At 49.0% G+C, this 20,515-nt stretch overlaps 2 protein-coding genes across 4 annotated transcripts in view; one reads left to right on the top strand and one right to left on the bottom strand.

Moving 5' to 3' along the window:
* The window catches only part of LOC129489816 (beta-glucuronidase-like), a 29,348-nt gene extending 19,751 nt beyond the window's left edge, over window positions 1–9,597 (bottom strand). Inside the window, exons 1-8 of one of the 3 annotated variants that reach the window (XM_055292978.2) lie at window positions 9,368–9,597; window positions 6,585–6,770; window positions 6,100–6,284; window positions 5,772–5,914; window positions 2,698–2,885; window positions 1,597–1,749; window positions 1,204–1,382; window positions 973–1,119 (exon numbers count right to left, since the gene is read on the bottom strand). In XM_055292978.2, coding sequence (XP_055148953.1) covers window positions 973–1,119; window positions 1,204–1,382; window positions 1,597–1,749; window positions 2,698–2,885; window positions 5,772–5,914; window positions 6,100–6,284; window positions 6,585–6,770; window positions 9,368–9,577 — 1,391 coding nt within the window. In that variant the 5' untranslated portion in view covers window positions 9,578–9,597. Of the gene's footprint in view, window positions 1–972; window positions 1,120–1,203; window positions 1,383–1,596; window positions 1,750–2,697; window positions 2,886–5,771; window positions 5,915–6,099; window positions 6,285–6,584; window positions 6,771–9,367 lie in introns of those variants that run through there. The other 2 variants (XM_055292979.2, XM_055292980.2) reach the window with 2 other exon arrangements.
* A 111-nt stretch (window positions 9,598–9,708) lies between these two features.
* LOC129490691 (vitamin K epoxide reductase complex subunit 1-like protein 1) lies at window positions 9,709–18,009 on the top strand. Its single transcript, XM_055294518.2, has 4 exons — window positions 9,709–9,753; window positions 11,330–11,352; window positions 12,254–12,363; window positions 16,935–18,009. The coding sequence occupies exons 1-4, from the start codon at window positions 9,709–9,711 to the stop codon at window positions 17,159–17,161; spliced, it is 405 nt and encodes a 134-aa protein (XP_055150493.1). The 3' UTR covers window positions 17,162–18,009.
* Window positions 18,010–20,515: the final 2,506 nt, after the last annotated feature.

Raw genomic sequence — 20,515 nt, 5'->3', positions numbered from 1 at the left:
ACCCCTGTGCCCCGAGCTCTGAATTGTCCTCGGCCCAGGCTGCAACAACTTCTCAGAGCCTTCTGCCTGCTGCAGACTTGGCTCAGCCCAAAGCACTGCATGAAATTGGGGTGTGCTGTATGTCAAGAAGCATTTCTACCACCTCTCCTGCCTCTACTCCAAGTGAAAAATCCAACTCTGAACGCTGAGTTACAACTGCATGATTGTAAGGAAGAAAAGGGGGCCGGTGGCGGTGGTTAACACCTGTAATCCCTGCACTTTAGGAAGCTGAGGCAGGAAGATCACTAGAGGCCAGGAGTTCCAGGCCAGCCTGGCACACATTGTGAAACCCAGTCTCTACTAAAAATACAAAAATTAGCCGGGCACGGTGGCTCACACCTGTAATCCCAGCACTCTGGGAGGCCGAGGTAAGTGGATCTCCTGAGTTCAGGAGTCCAAGACCAGCCTGGCTGAACATAGCGAAACCCCATCCCTACTGAAAAATGCAAAAGTTGGCCAGGCACGGTGGCTCACGCCTGTAATCCCAGCACTTCGGGAGGCCGAGACGGGCGGATCATGAGATCAAGAGATTGAGACCACCCTGGCCAAACTGGTGAAACCCCATCTCTACTAAAAATACAAAAATTAGCAGGGTATGTTGGTGAGTGCCTGTAGTCCCAACTACTCAGGAGGCTGAGGCAGGAGAATCACTTGAACCCAGGAGGCAGAGGTTGTAGTAAGCCAAGATCATGCCACCACACTCCAGCCTGGGCGACACAGTGAGACTCCATCTCAAAAATTAAAAATAAATAAATAAAAAGAAAACCACAATTTGGGTGGGTAGATATTTGGTCCCCTGAACTTTCCGGGTATGGACGACCTTCCCATTGGGCTGAACATGAGGCTGATCTTGAACAGCACGCGCCCACCCCAGCCAGCCACCTGCCAGGGTCTCCTTCCCAATCTAGACGAGGGCAGACAGGGGGATCTCACTTCAAGTAGTGGCCGGCAGATTCTAGGTGGGACGCAGGCTCATTGGCCACAGACCACATCACGACGGCGGGGTGGTTCTTGTCCCTACGCACCACTTCCTCCATCACCCGCATGTGGTGATGCAGAGACACGTTGTTGAAGAACTGCCTGCGGGCCAGGAGGGAAGGGACAGAGGGTCATGGTGCGGCCCGCGGGCTGGGCAGGCAGAGCAGGTGCACGGCGGAGACTCACGGCAGCGCCAGGCCCACGCCGGGACACTCATCGATGACCACAATCCCATGGCGGTCACACATCTGCAGCACTTCCTCTGCGTAGGGGTAGTGGCTGGTGCGGAAGGCGTTGGCACCAAGCCAGCGAAGCAGGTTGAAGTCTTTCACCAGCAGCGGCCAGTCAAAGCCCTTCCCTCGGATCTAGGAGACAACAGAGCAGAGTGACCCCTGTCCCTGTTAAAGCTGCACTTCCTCCGAGAGCCAGGACCCTGGAGAGCCACCCCATGAGCCCCCTCTCCATTTGGAGCCATTTGCCTCATTGCCTTGAGCTGCCCTCAACTGCAGGACGCAGGGAAGGTGAAAGTGGAGGGTGACCAGAAGCAGCCCCCACAAGGACCCAGGAGCCCCGACGCACGTCCGCATCCTCGTGCTTGTTGACGCCGTGGAAATAGAAAGGTTTCCCATTGATGAGGAACTGGCTCTCGGTGACAGCCACAGTGCGGATCCCCACAGGGAGCGTGTAGAAGTCAGACACAGGCCCCAGTGACGTCTGTGCAGTCAGCCGCACCTACGACAGCCAAAGTGCCAGGTGTGAGCACCCTGACAGCCTGAACCCCATCCGGCCTGCCCTCTGGCAGGAAGGCCCCTCGTGCACCCCAGCAGCCGCCTCTGGGCCTGTAAGCAGAGATGCAGCAATCAGAGGCTCTGCCCTTCCCTGGCTGACCCTGGGACCTGCCCTTCAAAACGGGGCCTACCCTGGGGCCTTCCCCTTGACCAGACGAGGAGGCTCATGCCTGGAGATCTCACACTTTGGGGGCTAAGGCAGGAGGATCACTTGAGTCCAGTAACTCAAGACTAGCCTGGCGACAGACTGTGACCCATCTCTATAAAAAAAATTTTTTTTTGAGAGTCTCACTCTGTCCTCCAGGCTGAAGTGCAGTGGTGTGATCTCAGCTCACTACGGCCTCTGCCTCCTGAGTTCAAGCAATTCTCCTACCTCAGCCTCCCGGTAGCTGGAATTACAGGTGTGCACCACCATGCCCAGAAAATTTTCAAATTTTTAGTAGAGATGGGGTTTCACCACGTTAGCCAGGCTGGTCTCGAACTCCTGGCCTCAAGTGATCCACCGACCTCAGCCTCCCAAAATGCTGAGATTACAGGCATGAGCCACTCTGCCCAGCCTACAAAATGCTTTTTTTAATTAGACAGGCATGGTGGCATGTGCCTGTAGTCCCAGCTACTCAGGAGGCCAAGGTAGGAGGATTGCTGCAGACTGAGAGTTCCAGGCTGCAGTGAGCTGTGATCAGGCCATTGCACTCCAGCCTGGGTGACAGAGTAAGACCATCTCAAAAAAAAAAAAAGAAAAAAACCACTGGGCCTCCCACCAAGGGTGAGAAACATCAGAAAGCTCAGAGGACCATGCCTGCCCGTCCACCTGCCTTGGGCTCCTGCTGAAGCCGGGGTCACCAGATGGGGGCAAAAGACCTCCCTTAGGCATGTCCCAAACCACCATTACCTCCAACGAGTACAGATAGGCGGGGCGTTCGTGCATCAGATACGGCCACCAGAGGCTGGCACCCGGCACCTTCAGTTGGCCCTGGGTCACAGTCCTGTTCGCCACGACTTTGTTTTCTGCATCCAAAAGACGCACTTCCAACTCGAACAGGTTATTGCCCTTGACAAAGATCTGGTAATTCACCAGCCCTGCAAGAAACAAGAGAGACCAGGGCTGAGGGAGGGACACGACCTGAGTCACGCAAACGGGAGTGCCCTGCAGCCACCGCTGCCAGGCAGCCATTTGTTTCTGTTGCTTTTTTTTTTATTTAATTATTTTTTTTTTTGAGATGGAGTCTCACTCTGTCCCCCAGGCTGGAGTGCAGTGGCATGATCTTGGCTCACTGCAACCTCCACCTCCGGGGTTCAGGTGATTCTCCTGCCTCAGCCTCCCAAGTACCTGGGATTATAGATGTGCACCACCATGCCCGGCGAATTTTTATATTTTTAGTAGAGATGGGGTCTTGCCATGTTGGCCAGGCTGGTCTCAAACCCCTGACCTCAGGTGATCCACCCGCCTTGGCCTCCCAAAGTGCTGGGGTTACAGGTATGAGCCAACACACCCGGTGCTTTTTTTAATTTAAAAAAAGATTTTTTTGGCCAGGCGCAGTGGTCACACCTGTAATCCCAACACGGGGAGGCTGAGGTAGGAGGATCGCTTGAGACCAGGAGTTCAAGACCAGCCTGGGTAACATAGGGAAACCACGTCTTCCCTAAAAATGCAAACAATCAGCCGGGCGTGGTGGTGCGTGCCTGCAGCCCCAGCAGCCCCAGCAGCCCCTGCAGCCCCAGCAGCCCCTGCAGCCCCAGCTACTTGGGAGGCTGAAGTGGGAGGATTGCTTGAGCCAGGAGTTCGGGGCTGCAGTGAGCTATGATCTCGAGGCAGGGTAGGTAGTCAAGGAAGTGACCGTGTCCTTCGGACATGCCAACCACGGTGCTGAGACACGTGATGTGTGAACAAGCATGTACAGCTACTACGCATGTGCAACCAGAGGACCTGTGCTTACAGTAACACCTCTTCCCAGCTCCTTAGGAATTCATCATGGAAGACTCCCAGAAAGGGAGTTTCCCCATTAATAATCGGCGCTGTCTCATCCTTACGAGCAGCCTGTCCTGAATTCTCTCTCAGGGTAAACTGTGCATTCTGCACTTTACCATTTTTTTTGAGATGGGGTGTCGCTCTGTCGCCTAGGCTGGAGTGCAGTGTTGCAATCTCAGCTGACTGCAACCTCCACCTCCCGGGTTCAAGCAATTCTCCCATCTCAACCTCCTGAGTAGCTGGGATTGCAGGCTCACACCACAATGCCCAGCTAATGTTGGCTAAGCTGGTTTGAACTTCTGAGCTCAAGTGATCCACCCACCTCGGCCTCCAAAAGTGCTGAGATTACAGGCATGAGCCAGTGCACCCAGGCTGTTCAAAACTTAACTTCCAAAATAGTTTTCCTTGGCAATAAATTGCTCTATGCTGCATCGCCTTTGCTGTGTGATTCTTTTTTAAATTCTTTTTTATTCATTTATTTTATTTATTTATTTTTTCTCAGACAAGGTCTCACTATGTTGCCCTGGCTGGTCTCAAACTTTGCAGCTCAAGTGATCCGCCCACCTTGGACTCTCAAAGTGCTGGGATGACAGGCATTAGCCACCACACCCAGCCTAAATTATTTTACACTTAGAACTGCAGCCCCACAACAACTGTCAATAATCTCACCACTGCACTCCAGCCTGGGCCACAGTGCAAGACCTCATCTCAGAAAGAGAAAACGATATATTTTTAGAAAGAAAAAAACTCAAAACAAAAATTTTTCTTAAATACAGAATATCCCAGGCCGGGTGCGGTGGCTCACACCCGTAATCCCAGCATTTTGGGAGGCTGAGGAGGGTGGATCCTGAAGTCAGGAGTTCGAACCAGCCTGGCCAACATGGTGAAACTCTGTCTCTATTAAAAATACAAAAATTAGCTGGGTGTGGTGGCGCATGCCTGTAGTCCCAGCTGCTTGGGAGGCTGCGGCAGGAAAATCACTTGAACCCAGGAGGCAGAGGTTGCAGTGAGCCAAGATCGCACTCCAGCCTGGGCAACAGAGCAAGACTCCATCTCAAAAAAAAAAAAAAAAGGTATCCCAGCTGGGCGAAGTGGCTCACACCTGTAATCCTTGCACTTTGGCAGGCTGAGGAGGGTGGATCACCTGAGGTTAGGAGTTCAAGACCAGTCAGGCCAACATGGTGAAACCCCGTCTCTACTGAAAAAAAAAATACAAAAATTAGCCCGGCCTGGTGGCGGGTGCCTGTAATCCCAGCTACTCGGGAGGCCGAGGCAGGAGAATCGCTTGAACCCAGGAGGCAGAGGTTGCAGTGAGCCGAGATCACACCATTGCCTTCCAGCCTGGCAACAGAGTGAGACTCCATCTCAAAAAAGAAAAAAAGAGAGAAAGAAAGACAGGGTCTCCCTCTGTTGCCCAGACCAGACCAGAGTGCAGTGGCACGGTCATAGCTCACTGCACCCTTGACCTCCCAGGCTCAAGTGATTCTCCTGCCTCAGCAGCTGGGACTACCAGCACGCATCACCATGCCTGGCTAATTTTTTAATTTTTTGTAGTGATGGCCTTGCTATGTTGCTCAGGCTGGTCTTGAACTACTAGCCTCAAGTGATACTTCTACCAGGGCCTCCTTGCAATGTACTGGATGACAGGCATGAGCCACCATGCCCGGGCCCCCAAAGCTGCCTGTTTCTTGAGCATGATGTGTATGTAGCAAGGGGAGCTGGAGTGAGAGCAGCACAGTGGCAATGGGACAGGATGGCCACCCTGAGCTGTGTGACCTTAGGCCAGACTCCTCTTCTCAAAGTGAAGTCAACCACACAGGTGATTTTGGGAGACTGTGCCCGCTCAGACAGGCTGGATTTTAGCTTTGTAGGTGGATGGGAACCTGTGAGGGTTTAGAGATGCTGGGAGAACCTTTTTCCTGGGAGAGCTTTCCAAACAGGGAACAAACAGAGCCACCCTGGGCCCGCTGAGGGAGGATCCTACCAGAAGCCCTCACCACTGTCTTGCTCCACGTCGGTGGTGACGGTGATGTCATCGATGTAGGTGGTGGGTGTTGTGTACAGAAGTACAGACCGCTGCAGTCCCGCGTAGTTGAAGAAGTCAAAGTATATGTTCTGTACAAAGTAACCCTTGGGATACCTAGGGTGGGAGGACTGTGGTTCGCTGGGCCCTTGCCCTGGGTCCCCTGACCTCAGCTTACATGCCTCCCCAGCCTCCCCAGATCCAGGACCTCCACTCTGCGAAGGCCACCTTGTCCCTAGCAGGAAGACCACAGGGTGGGGCGGGAAGGTGGGTGCGTGCAATGGAGACAGGATGGTACCCACTTGGAGGTGTCGTTCATGTACTGGATGGTCCCTGGTGGCAGGGTGGTGGGGGTGAGTGTGTTGTTGATGGCGATAGTGATGCGGAGCCGGGAGGGCAGGGCCCCTACCTGGACCAAGTTGCTGATATCGGCCTCGAAGGGGAGGTAGCCCCCCTCATGCTCTAGCGTGTGGACCCCATTCACCCACTGCAGACACAGGAGACATGGGGAGGGGGCGGCAGGTCAGTGCATGAGGAGGGGCCCTGCTATCAGGCACTCCCTCACATAACCTGCAGCATGGGGCTCTGGGGCCTGCCAGCCAGACAGGAAGAATAACATCCGTAGATCAGGCCACCTATCCCCCTATACAGGGCACAGCCCCCAGGGCAGGGCAGGACCCCCCACCATCCCACCCCAGCAGACATGCTGTGGGTGGCAGCTGGAGGTCCCATGCTGTTCAGCAGCCGTGCCCACCCACCCGCCCTGCCTGCTCCTGGCCGCACTGACCACGATGGCATAGGAGTGGGCACTGCCAATCCTCAGCACCACTCTTGTGCGCAGGTCCTGGGTCCATCGCTCCGGCAGGATCACCTCCCGTTCGTACCACACCCAACCGACAAAATCCCACAGACGCCAGTCCTGGCCGATGTCGTTGAAGCTGGACGGAACTGGCATGTCCAGGGTGGGGCCTGACTGTGGAGAGAAGGACCGAGCTCAGCTCCTAGGCCCCCAAAGTGATCCGGGACCAGTGTGCTGCACAGCTGTGACCCCAGGCCTAGCGCAAGCCCTGACACATAGCGGGGACTCTTGGCAGAACAGACATAACTTGCTGATGACAGGTCAACTGCCAGGGTGGTTTGTGCACCTGGGCCAGTGGGGCAGAAGTTCCTCCTCGGAGTGGATGGGGCCCAATATCTCCCGAGACAGGAGCGAGCCCAGGGCCACATCCCAGCCAGAGGCCAGAAGGTTCAGACCCGTGACTAAGAGGCAGATGGCCCACTGCCTGGCACAGGGAGAAACTCTGGTTGGGGGGAATGGGGGGACCTTTGCTTAGGACACTGTGAGTGGGGCACACACTGGTGAGAGGTGACATCGTGCTGGCAGCCCTGGCAGCCCTCGCTCGCTCTCCACACCTCCTCGGCCTCGGTGCCCACTCTGGCCATGCTGGAAGGGCCCTTCAGCCCGCCGCTGCTGTGGGAGCCCCTATCTGGGCTGGCCTAGGCAGGAGCCGGCTCCCTCAGCTTGCGGGGAGGTGTGGCGGGAGAGGCACGGGCGGAAACCGGGGCTGCGCATGACGCTTGCGGGCCAGCGCGAGTTCCGGGTGGGCGTAGGCTCGGCGGGCCCCGCACTCGGAGCGGCCAGCCAGCACCACCGGCCCCAGGCAGTGAGGAGCTTCGCACCCAGGCCAGCAGCTGCGGAGGGTGTGCCAGGTCCCCCAGCAGTGCCTGCCCGCAGGCGCTGGGCTGGAATTCTCGCTGGGCTTCAGCTGCCTCCCTGTGGGGCAGGGCTCGGGACCTGCAGCCCGCCATACCTGAGCCTTCCCCAACCACCCCCACCCCCACCCCACCCTCTACCCCCCACCCCTCCAGCCCCCACCCTCCACCCCCCACCGCACCCCCCACCAAGTGAGACCAAGAACCCACCAATTCCGGACACACTGGCACCCAGCCCCCTCCTCTCTCCCTCCTGTACTGAATGCACAAAGTCAGAAAAAGAGGATGTAGACCTCACCGGGTCCCACTTCTCTGCTGACCACATCCAAGTCAGGAGGGGAACAGGGGTGGCGTCCTTGGCCTGATGTCAGGTCCTGTCCTCTATCTGAACCATGAAAACCAAGGGACCTTCTTTCCTCGGCAGAGCTGACCTCAGGACGTCTAAACTGTCCCCTCCTCCCTATCCCCTTGCCCAGCTCTGTGCAGCGCCTGTCACTCTGGCCAGACGAGTGTGTGGGTGGCTCATGCCTGTAATCAGCGCTTTGGGAGGTCAACGTGGGAGGATGGCTTGAGGCCAGGAGTTCGAGACCAGCCTGGGAAATGTAGTGAGACCGAGACCCTTTTTTTTTTTTTTTTTTTTTTTTGAGACGGAGTCTCGCTCTGTCGCCAGGCTGGAGTACAGTGACGCGATCTCAGCTCATTGCAAGCTCCGCCTCGCGGGTTCATGCCATTCTCCTGCCTCAGCCTCCAGAGTAGCTGGGACTACAGGCACCCGCCAACACGCCCGGCTAATGTTTTTGTATTTTTAGTAGAGACGGGGTTTCACCGTGTTAGCCAGGATGGTCTCGATCTCTTAACCTTGTGATCTACCCGCCTCAGCCTCCCAAAGTGCTGGGATTACAGGCGTGAGCCACTGCACCCGGCCAAGAGACCCTGTATCTTAAAAAAAAAAAAAAAAAGTTTTTTTTTGTTGAGTTTTGTTTTGTTTTTGAGACGAAGTCTCGCTCTGTCGCCCAGGCTGGAGTGCAGTGGCACAATCTCGGCTCACTGCAAGCTCCACCTCCCGGGTTCACGCCGTTCTCCTGCCTCAGCCTCTTGAGTAGCTGGGACTACAGGCTCCCGCCACCACGCCCAGCTAATTCTTTTGTATTTTTAGTAGAGACAGGGTTTCACCATGTTAGCCAGGATGGTCTCCATCTCCTGACCTCCTGATCCGCCCTCCTCGGCCTCCCAAAGTGCTGGAATTACAGGCATGAACCACCACACTCGGCTAATTTTATACTTTTAGTAGAGATGAGGTTTCATCATGTTATGTTGGCTAGCCTGGTCTCAAACTCCTGGCCTCAGGTGATTCGCCCGCCTCCTTCTCCCAAAGTGCTGGGAGCCACCGAGTCTGGATAAGGTAGTTTTTTTTTGTTTGTTTTTGTTTTTGTTTTGTTTTAAATTAGCCAGGCGTGGTGGCCCCAGCTAAACTGCAAGGCTGGGGCGGGAGAACTGCTGGAGCTCAGAAGTTAGGATGGTGCCACTCCGTTCCAGCCTGGGAGACAGGGGCAAACCTAGTCTCAAAAAAAATTTTTTTAATTAAAAATAAACATTAAAAGGAAGGACACTGCCCAGGCTCAGCCTTCACTTCGGGAAGGGGCTCGGCAGAAGCCTTTTCTCCTCCTCCTGCCTCCTCCACCCCAGCCCTCCAGGGTGCTCCCGTTCCCCCGTCCCCCAACCCCAGCCCATTGACCTTTAACCTCCTGCGGGCCCCCAGCTGGGGACGCCCAGGGGAAGGAGCCTGAGGGGGCCCGGGCTCCCCGACTCCCACCGCCGGGCTTCCGGGCGCCTGCCGGCCCTGCCCGGAGATCGCACCTCCCGCAGCGGCCGCCGGTACCACTGCTCTTCGAAGCCCCGGCGTCGGTTGTCGGAGAAGTCGGCGCGGAAGCTCCAGAGGCCGTCCAGCTCCTTGCGCTCCCGCGACGGGCTCTCCTGGGGGTACAGCATCCCGCCCTGCAGCGCCAGGGCGCAGCCCCACAACAGCGGCCCGAGAGCCGCCCAGGCCACCAGCGTCCTCAGGGCCATGCTTCCCGGTCCCCCGCTCGGCCACCATCTGCGGGGTTAAGAGCAGCGCGGGAGGTGCCCGTAGGGCGGGTAGCGTGACACTCCCCGGTGGCGTGACGCCCCCGAGGCTGTCTGCGCAATCTTGGTTCAGGATGAGTGCCAGCCTGGAGGGGCGGGGCGGGGCCGGGCGCTGCCCAGTGGGGCTTGCGGCTGGAACGCCAGGCTAGGCCTCTGGGGAAACGGGACCCTCACCCTCAGCCCCAGCCAATAAGGGCGAGGTCTGCTCCCCACCCTGGCCCAGGCTGGACGATCCAGGTCCACAGGCCAGGACAGAACCCCTGAGATCGGTGGGATCCCCATTTCTTCAAGGAGCACCTCCACTTGCTTTCCCCAGCAGGAATTCGAGGAGGCCCCAGCGGAGCCTCTTCCATGCCTGGCAGATGCAGCCTCTTGCAGGGATGCACGTCCTTAGGATGCGGCCGTAGCCTTGACCCTGGGCCTCTGGGGCCCTGACCCTAATCCAGGGGCCAAGAGCTCCCTCTTGGTGTTGCAGGCACATAAAGATGCAGGGAGAGAGGCCAGGTGCAGTAATCCCAGCACTTTGGGAACCAGAGGGGGACGGATCACTTGAGGCCAATGTTTTCCCATATATCTGTTACCAGGTGTGTCCATTTCTGCAGGTACCTGGCATTTGTTTACCTGTTTATTATTTCTCTTCCCTAAATAGAATTTAAGGTCCACAAGGGCAGCACCTTGTCTGGCTCGTTCACTTCTGGATCCCCAGCACCTAGCACCAGTGCACACAGTACATGCTCAATAAGTATTTAGATGAGTGAAAGAATAAATGAATATAATGGAAATTATTTTACATTCTTTGAAATGTATAACTGAAGGCTGGGTGTGGTAGCTCAGCCTGTAATCCCAGCACTTTGAGAGGCCAAGGTGGGAGGATTGCTTGAGCCCAGTACTTCGAGACCAGCCTTGGCACATGGCAAAGCCCCAACTCTACAAAAAATACAAAAAAAAAAAAAAAAAAATAGCTGGATGTCGTTGTCTCAGCTACTTTGGGAGGCTGAGGCAGGAGAGTCACTTGAACCTCGGAGGTAGAGGCTGCAGTGAGTCATGATTGCAACTGCACTGTAGCCTGGGCAACAGAGAAAGATCCTGTTCCCCACCCCGCTCCCCCCCCAAGAAAAGGATTGCATAATTGTACAATAAAAATCTTCATGGCTTTCACTTGCTTGTAAAATCAGGATGATTTTTCTCACCCATCATCATTGTTATGCAGGGGTTTCATTCTATATCTTGGGCATTGAGTGCCATTAAATTATTGTGGCCTGTGAAGAATCACTTATTTATCCTTGCTTTGGGGCAGTTTGTCTTAGAACCAAACTTTAGATTTTATTTAGAGTGTTTCTCTACTGACTTAACACCATAACTGGTTATGTTTTTTATATTTAAGAAGCACTCTCGTTCCATCCAGAGTTAACATTATCTTTAAAGGTTTTGTTATTCAAAATGAATGTTGGTTTAATATTTGTATCAAGTTTTATCAAATCAGTATTCACAATTTATAAAAAGAAAATCAGGTTTTAAAAATGTTAAGTCAAATGCAAGATTTAAACTTAAATTGCAAATAAAACCTGTAGAGCATATAATGTATCTAGTTTTTTATTTCTGAGATAGGATTCCAGGAAAGACCTACAGTTTCTGATATTATCCTACTTTTTTTTTTTTTGAAATGGAGTTTTGCTCTTGTTGCCCAGGCTGGAGTGCAGTGGTGCAATCTCGGCTCGGCTCACTGCAACCTCTGCCTCCTGGGTTCAAGCGGTTCTTCTGCCTTAGCCTCCCAAGTAGCTGGGATTACAGGCGCACGCCACCATGCCCAGTTAATTTTTTGTATTTTCAGTAGAGACAGGGGTTTCACCATGTTGGCGAGCCTGGTCTCGAACTCTTGACCTCGTGATTTGCTCACCTTGGCCTCCCAAAGTGCTGGGAATACAGGCGTGAGCCACCATGCCTGGCCCTATATTTAAAAAATACATTCTCAGTATATTTCTTAATACATATCCTGGTGAAATTTGTGAAGAAACAACTTTTCAATTTATATTCTTTGAGTGAATAAATAGCACCCTTTACATCTATGGCTTTCAACTGGGGGCAGTTGTGTCCCAGCAGATATTTGGCAATGGCTGTGACTGCGTTTTTGGTAATCACACCTGGGGTGGAGGAGTACTGGCAGCATCTAGTAGGTGGAGCCCCAGGGTACTGTTAGTTATGTAACGCACAGAACACCCCACAGCACAAAGAATTATCTAGCCCAAAATGTCAGTGGTCCACTGTTAAGAGACCCTGGCTTAAGCATAGTGAAGTCTTCTTCTGCAAATACTAATGCCATTGGAAAACGAATACTTTGCCCTACCTTCTGGAGAAGAGAATATATAGAAATTGGCAACTGAGAGATTCAGATGGGTATACTGGCGCTTTTAGATATGTTCATTTTAGATGATTATTTCTAATGAGAAATCTAGTGACTGGCCTCCCTCTCTTTGGGGCAAATCACTCTCTCAACATAGGACATTTAAGACATTTGACAACTTAGTTGATTTTAGAATTGGATAATATTCTCAAATAATTATACATTTTTTAAAATAGGGAAATTCAAATCTAGGGTTACTGGTTTTCCTTATTTTACAGATGGGGTGGAGGATTTGGTCTTTTGGGTTCCATTTTTGGAAAGGATGGTGTATTAAACCAGCCAAACAGTGTCTTTGGACTTATATTTTATATACTACAGTTATTACTTGGTAAGTATTTATCAATACAAAAATAAGTTTGTTATATTCCGTTTAGTACTTTGTGTCTTTGCCCTGAAGTGTCTTGATGTTAAATAAAAGCATGTGTTATTTATAGAACCACTAGCGTGTACAACATTTTTGTGTTGTGAAAACTTGATTCATTGAGATTTTTATTATATTAATGTTGAATTTATGTCAATTGCTGTTTAATCATGGAGAGCAGTATCTCATGATGTCCAGAAAAACCAGTCCCATTCCAGGAAATTATCACTTCCATCTTCCCTATAAATGTTTTTCCTTATAGACTCTGTAGCCTTGAAAAATATCACATATTAAGGGGACATTAACAAGAAACCATATTCATAATCCCATCACCTTTACATATCCACTATTTCTACCGTCTTGTGCTTTTAAAAATAATTTTGGGGCTGGGCGTGGTGGCTCACACCTGTAATCCCAGCACCTTCAGAGGCCAAGGTGGGCAGATCACCTGAGGCTGGGAGTCAAGACCCGCCTGGCCAACATGGTGAAAATCTGTATCTACTAAAAATACAAAATTAGCCGAGTGTGGTGGCAAACGCCTATAATCCCAGCTACTTCGGAGGCTGAGGCCAGAGAACGAGGGAGATGGAGGTTTTAGTGAGCTGAGATCGCACCATTGCACTCCAGCCTAGGCAACAAGAGCAAAACTCCATCTCAAAAAAATAAATAAATAATAATAATGATAATGATAATTCTGGGCCAGGTGCGGTGGCTCACGCCTGTAATCCTAACACTTTGGGAGGCCAAGAAGGGCAGATCACTTGAGTCCAGGAGTTCAAGACAAGCCTGGGCAACATGGCGAGACTCTGTCTCTACAAAAAATACAAAAATTAGCCGGGTGTGGGGGCACACACCTGTAGTCCCCGCTACTTGAAAGGCTGAGGTGAGAGAATCACTTGAGCCCAAAAGATGGAGGTTGCAGGGAGCCAAGATCACACCACTGCACTCCAGCCTGGGGGACAGAGCAAGACCCTGCCTCAAAAACTAATAATTTAATGTGAACTGTGTTTCAACATAGTGTTGTTTATCCAGTTATTGTTAACATCTAGGTTTCACACCTTTTACTTTTTTTTTTTTTTTTTTTAAGACGGAGTCTCACATTGTCGCCCAGGCTGGAGTGCAGTGGCATGATCTTGGCTCACTGCAAGCTCTGCCTCCCGGGTTCATGCCATTCTCCTGCCTCAGCCTCCTGAGTAGCTGGGACCACGGGCACCCGACACCACGCCCGGCTAATTTTTTGTGTTTTTAGTAGAGATGAGGTCTCACCGTCTTAGCCAGAATGGCCTCAATCTCCTGACCAGTGATCCGCCCACCTCGGCCTCCCAAAGTGCTGGGATTACAGGCATGAGCCACTGCACGGGGCCCACACCTTTTACTTCTAAATAACGCTGCAGTGATCAACTTTGTTTAAAGATCTCCTGCTCCTTCCTTCTTTGAATTATCTCCACAAAACAAATTTCCAGGCATAGGATCAAAAAACACAGATATTTTCAATTTTAATCGGTGTTACCAAGTTGCTTTTCTCTCAGTTCTTTGGTTTCCCTGAAGCTCCAGCAGTCATTTTTAAAAAGTGTTTTGTAAAATGTCTCTTTTTAAAAATTGTAATGATAATCTTAACCTGGAAAAATTGCTAATAGCTACACATTAGTACCTATTACATCAAATTTTAGTCTTTTTCCTTTTATTGCCCATTTAGTTATTGGAACCCCGACAGTAGTATGTTTTTGTATGTGTTACAAACATTTTACGCATTCTTTATCCTTTTTTGTTAGTGTTATGAATTTGTATTGTATTAAATTTTTACACTTTTAGAGTTAAATCCATTGTTGCCTTTGCATTTTATTTTTCTCCTTTTTTAAAGATCTTGTTGCATACCAATGCCTTTGTATTTTAATTGTTTAATTCCGTTATCTGTCAGCTCTTCTGATTTGGTTAATTAAAAATACATGTAACTCTTCTATCTGAAATTGATTTGTTATAAGGCAAATTGTAAATCTAAATCATTCTCAGTAGTTCTGTCGAATTTGCCCAGTTCCATATCTATGTGTTTATCTTGCAGAAATACAAAGACAGGTGCACACGGATATTCATAGCAGTACAGTGTAAAATAGCAAACAAACAAACAAAAAAGAGGTAGCTTAGAATTAGGTAATGGTTGAATACATTAGAAAATACTATGAAATGGCTAGGTGCAGTGGCTCACGCCTATAATCCCAGCACTTCGGGAGGCTGAGGCAGGCAGATCACGAGGTCAGGAGATCAAGACCATCCTGGCTAACACGGTGAAACCCCATTTCTACTAAAAAATAAAAAATAAAAATTAGCCAGGTGTGGTGGCAGGTGCCTGTAATCCCAGCTACTGGAGAGGCTGAGGCAGAAGAATGGCGTAAACCAAGGAGGCGGAGCTTGCAGTGAGCCAAGATCATCCCACCGCACTCCAGCCTGGGCAAGAGAGAGAGACTCCATCTCAAAAAAAAAAAAAAAAAAAAAAAACAGAAAGAAAGAAAGAAAAGCCTTTGACTAGATTAACTTTTGAAGATAGAGGTGCTACAGCCAAATTTTTTAAAAGCCATTTACAAAGTGTTATTCTACTACCACTTTTAAATACATCAAGCACTTCCAAATATCTAGAAAGACTAGATATTTCATATAACTTGTCCACCACATACACAGCACGGTTAATTTTTTCATAGGTAGTCCATTCACATGGTTCAAAAGTTTTAAAAATGGACCGGGCTCAATGGCTCATGCCTATAACCCCAGCATTTTGGGAGGCCAAGACAGGCGGATCACGAGGTCAGTAGTTGGAGACCATCCTGGCCAACATGGTGAAACCTCATCTTTACTAAAAATATAAAAACCAGCCAGGGGTGGTGTTGCACACCTGTAATCGCAGCTACTCAGGAGGCTGAGGCAGGAGAATTGTTGAACCTGGGAGGCAGAGGTTGCAGTGAGCTGACATCATGCCATTGCACTCTAGCCTGGGTGACAGAGTGAGACTCCATCTGGAAAAAATATATATATATAAAATGTTACACAAAGAAAAATCTGTCTCTTTAATTGACTTCTTTAAACCTGCTCCCACCTGTTATTTTGTTCCTGTTTCTGTCATCCTTATCCATGAGTCACTGGGTAGGAGGGTAGTTTAACATGCTCTGCCTTCTCTGTCCTTGAAAATAAATGCACATATTCTCCATACTGTTGCCAATAGGAAATTAAAAACAATACATGCGGAGATAGAGTCCAGAATTCAGGTGCCTTTTTTTTCCTTTTTTAATTTTTGTTGTTGTTGTTGAGATGGAGTCTCGCTCTGTCGCCCAGGCTGGAGTGCAGTGGCGCAATCTTGGCCCACTGCAACCTCCACTTCCTGGGTTCAAGCAATTCTCGTGCTTCAGCCTGCCTTGTAGCTGAGGTTACAAGTGTACAATACCATGCCCGACAAATGGTTTTTGTTTTTGTTTTAGTTTTTGTTTTTTTGGTTTTTTTAGTAGAGACGGGATTTCACCATGTTGGCCAGGCTGATCTCAAACTCCTGACCTCAAATGATCTGCCTGCCTCAGCCTCCAAAAGTGCTAGGATTACAGGCATGAGCCACCGCGCCTGGCTTCAGATGCCTTTTTGTATTGATAGCCTGGATTTAGTACACATGTCCACCATTTTTCTTGATCAGGTTTGACCCACATGCAGCCAACGGGTAAAATGTGGTTTCCCTTATCCACCAGGGTGAGCCCTTCCTGAAATGTTTATCAAGAGTTTCTTTTTCTCTCTTCAGCAGCTTGTTGGTGTAGTCACCTCTTATTGTGGATTTTGAATCAATTTGATCTAAACATGGAAAAGAAAATTTTACTTTCTGCAGATGGGGAGGCTGTAGTGAAAGTCCAGAGAAGGTTCTCACCAAATGTGTGCAGCTCAGAAGAAAAAGACTCCTCATGTCCCTTTATTCATTTGGTGTCTTGGGGCTGTTGATGTTACAAGTCAGCTTCATTGCTTAATGTAATTTTGAGATTGCATGTTTTCTTTGTGTGCATATTTTCAACTAGGCTAGTTTGTGAAATTAGTAATATTTCACCAGAAAGATTGAGAAATCAAAAACATTGCAGCTATAAAACTGGCATTTGGCCAGGCATGGTGGCCCATGCCTGTAATCTCAGCACTTTGGGAGGCCGAGGCAGGTGGATCACCTGAGGTTAGGAGTTGGAGACCAACCTGGCCAACATGGTGAAATCCCGTTCCTACTAAAAATACAAAAATTAGCCAGGCGTGGTGGCACGTGCCTGTAATCCTGGCTACTCAGAAGGCTGAGGCAGGAGAATTGCTTAAACTCAGGAGGTGGAGGTTGCATGAGTCAAGATTGTGCCACTGCACTCCAGCCTGGGCAATAGAGTGAGCCTCCATCTCAAAAACCCCAAAACCTGGCATTTGATCTGCAGCATCAACCTGTATAATTTTAACAAAACAGACCAGTATTTCTGTTCTCAATTTTCAGAGTCTCTCTCCAGCACCAAGGCCTGACTGAACCCGCATTTCTTCTCTTACAGGCATGAAAGCAAGCGCTGTGGCGGCTTTGATCCTCATGACGTCCTCCATCATGTCGGTCGTGGGGTCCCTGTACCTGGCCTACATTCTGTACTTTGTGCTGAAGGAGTTCTGCATCATCTGCATCGTCACGTACGTGCTGAACTTCCTTCTTCTCATTATCAACTACAAACGACTAGTTTACTTGAACGAGGCCTGGAAGCGGCAGCTGCAGCCCAAGCAGGACTGACGCCCGACAGACTCTGCCCTGACAGAGTCTTTCCATTCAGTTTATTTTGCCGCAGGTTTTTATTTATTATTATTATTCTTCTTCTTCTTCACAACAGACACTTTCCCTAAGAATCTCAAACTGATTTTTTAAAATCCTGTAAATTAGAAGGGGCCCTCGCTATTTTCTGTGTCAGTCTTCATTTTAAATATCGATACAAAAAGGACAAGCTGAGCCAATCAAAGACAAGCTTTAACTTTACTTTGAAGATGTTTCTGAAATGATAAAATGTAGCCCTAGCCCCCTGCCCTCAATTGTAACGTGAGCAACCATTGCTAGTAATTCTTTAATGTGTATAAATTCAATTTCAGGTATAACAAATGTGATCATGACATGAAAATATTCTAGAATAGATACTGTATTAAATATTGCCATGTTTACAATATGTAGTATGTTTATAGCCGATGGATTTAAACATGTAGATTCAACTAGAATCCATTTATGTGATATTTGTAAATAAAGGTCCATTTCTGCAGAACTTACTGTACAGTTTAGTTGGAGTGTAGCACTGAAGAACTGTCAGCTAAGCATTGACTGAGGAGATAGTGAAAATAGCCTATACACAGCATCTTGTAGAAAGTACTGGCCGCCATGGTTGCAGCAAATAATAGGGTGAAAAAAAAATAATAGGGTGGTCGGTTCCCTTTCATCTCCTTCTTCTCAAAGGAAGTCACTGAATTGGAACGTTCAAGTCCGGTTTGTGTTCAGTCATAAAACTAGGCCAATTGTTAACCTTACAGAATGAGTCATGCGGCCAGACCTTCAAGTCCAAGGCCTTCAGGACACTAGGGATGGGAAAATGGGTATTTTTCCTTTTTTTCTTTGAGACGGAGTCTCACTCTGTCACCCAGGCTGGAGTGCAGTGGCGCGATCTTGGCTCACTGCAAGCTCTGCCTCCCGGGTTCACGCCATTCTCCTGCCTCAGCCTCTCCAAGTAGCTGGGACTACAGGTGCCCGCCACTGCACCCGGCTAATTTTTTGTATTTTTAGTAGAGACAGGGTCTCATCGTGTTAGTCAGGATGGTCTCGATCTCCTGACCTCGTGATCCACCTGCCTAGGCCTCCCAAAGTGCTTGATTTACAGGCTTGAGCCACCGCGCCTGGCCGAAAATGGGTATTTTTATTTGGAGAAAAGCTGGAAATATAAACATGGCATTTTTTTTTTTTTTTTTTGAGGCGGAGTCTCGCTCTGTCGCCCAGGCTGGAGTGCAATGGTGCTATCTCGGCTCACTGCAAGCTCCGCCTCCCGGGTTCACACCATTCTCCTGCCTCAGCCTCCCAAGTAGCTGGGACTATAGGCACCTGCCACCGTGCCCAGCTAAATTTTTTTGTATTTTTAGGAGAGACGGGGTTTCATCGTGTTAGCCAGGATGGTCTCGATCTCATGACCTTGTGATCCGCCCACCTCGGCCTCCCAGAGTGCTGGGATTACAGGCAGAAGCCACTGCGCCCGGCCAAACATGGCATTTTTAGGTAAAGTTTCTTCCACCAGTTGAATTTTCATGCAGATATTTTTCCTTAACGTTGGTGCCAGTCACTCAAACAGTATTATGATGGAAAAGACCAGTCCAAGCCCCATCGCTCCAGAGTGGGAGCCAGTGTTCTTGCTAATTGTTTCTTTCTGCACTAACCACTCGGATGTCTAATTTAGTTGTTTTGCAGTCAAATACTGGATTTGTAACCTTCAGGGCTGACATGCTGCGCAGTTTGCTTCATCGGGAGAATAGCAACAGGTAGACACATCTCAAGGCTAATTCTGGTTGTGTCGCCACTGCTCTCATAATGACACACATGCAGTAAGAAGAATTTTGGAAGGGGATTCAAGTAAACCCAAATGAAATGGTGACAGGACGTTTGTATGGTTAACATCTGATATCAGAATGTTAAAAGTGCCTTCTGTCTTAAATCTCAAACCAAATATTCTGTGTGTTGACCTTGGGCAGAAGAAGTGTCCTTCCCTCCTTTCTTCACCATCAGGTAGAAAACCTGCACTCTGCAGAAGGGTCCTGTGCGATCATTTAATCTTCTGGTTGAGAAGCAGCAGTAATGTTTTTGCTTCCAACCAGATTAATCATTTGATGTTAAAAATAGTCAATGAGACCAGTATCTCTTGAGTACTTTATTTGCCTTCTCTTTGAAGGGAGGGGACAGGCTCTGCTCTGTAAACTCAAATGTGTAGAGTCAGCAACAATTCTGTAGCTTTCAACTGACTCAGAATTAATGCAATGCAGGTCTTCTGGCCCGAGGCACATATCAAGTCCAAATTGTAATGAACTTTTCACCAGTTTCAACCAGTTTCTTAAAAGAAAGCTTAACTCAAGATTTCATCAAGACTTGTGTTTTCCCATGAATGTGAATCTTTCAATGGCTGTTGGAGTATGTATGTACTGTTCTTGTATTCTGAAGTAGTTAAAGAACTCTAGAAAGCACTGATTGACCATCTGGTGTCTATGGAGAAAGAAGTCCTCAAGTTTGAGCGCTGTACAGTGAGGCCATCTTGTAGCAGCGCATCCAGCTCTACCAAGGCAGTCCTCTGGTTCTTTTTTCTAAGCTCCAGTGGAAATGGCCTAATGGTTAAAACTGTGGTATACATAACATCAGTTGTGCTAAACAAGTTCCTCGTGTCCCAATATCCAATGGTTTTTCATCCTATTTTGTACCAATCAACAGAGTATAGTTAAAGCTTGTCTTGATGTTGCATTCTTGCAAATGTCTTCAACTCTTACCTGAGAAAACATGGGAAAATGGTCATCCAGACCCTTCTAGTTTTTCCTTTGCTTTTCTAAGCCTCGGGGAAACCACTGTTTCAGTTGTATAAAAATTTTTGCCACATTCCTATGGCCCAGTCGAATTAATACCCTTTTTCTCACTGAGAGGAACACGTACAGTCTGTCATAACAGCATTGTAATGCCAGTATCTCAGTAAGTAACAGAACCCTGGCGGGTGTTAATTGGGTGTTTTTTGCCCTGGAGAATTCAGATTCCCTTCTATACCTTCTATTCTGCCCAGAAGAGGGGGGAATCACCAGTGTTATAAAATTAGAAGATTGTTTTGCCTGTTTTAGACTGAATATTTGAACACTGCAGCATTACTAGCCACCAGTGTTAAAGGACAAATGAGGGGAAACATTTGTTTTTAGCAGTAATTCCATGCTTCATCTTTTTTAAGTAATTTGTTCCAAATGAAGCCATTTATTGACTTGATGTTCACAAATATCATTTGAAGAAATAAGAGGAATTGGGGTTAGATGATAAATTCTAGGGAATCTAGGTGATTTGGAGGATTTCATTTGGTTTTGCATTACAGCTAGTTGC

The sequence above is a fragment of the Symphalangus syndactylus genome, chromosome 9, assembly GCF_028878055.3.
Source record: "Symphalangus syndactylus isolate Jambi chromosome 9, NHGRI_mSymSyn1-v2.1_pri, whole genome shotgun sequence".
NCBI classification, from domain to species: domain Eukaryota; kingdom Metazoa; phylum Chordata; class Mammalia; order Primates; family Hylobatidae; genus Symphalangus; species Symphalangus syndactylus.
Note: the sequence above shows the minus strand (reverse complement) of the source record. Positions and strands in the feature narration are given on the sequence as shown.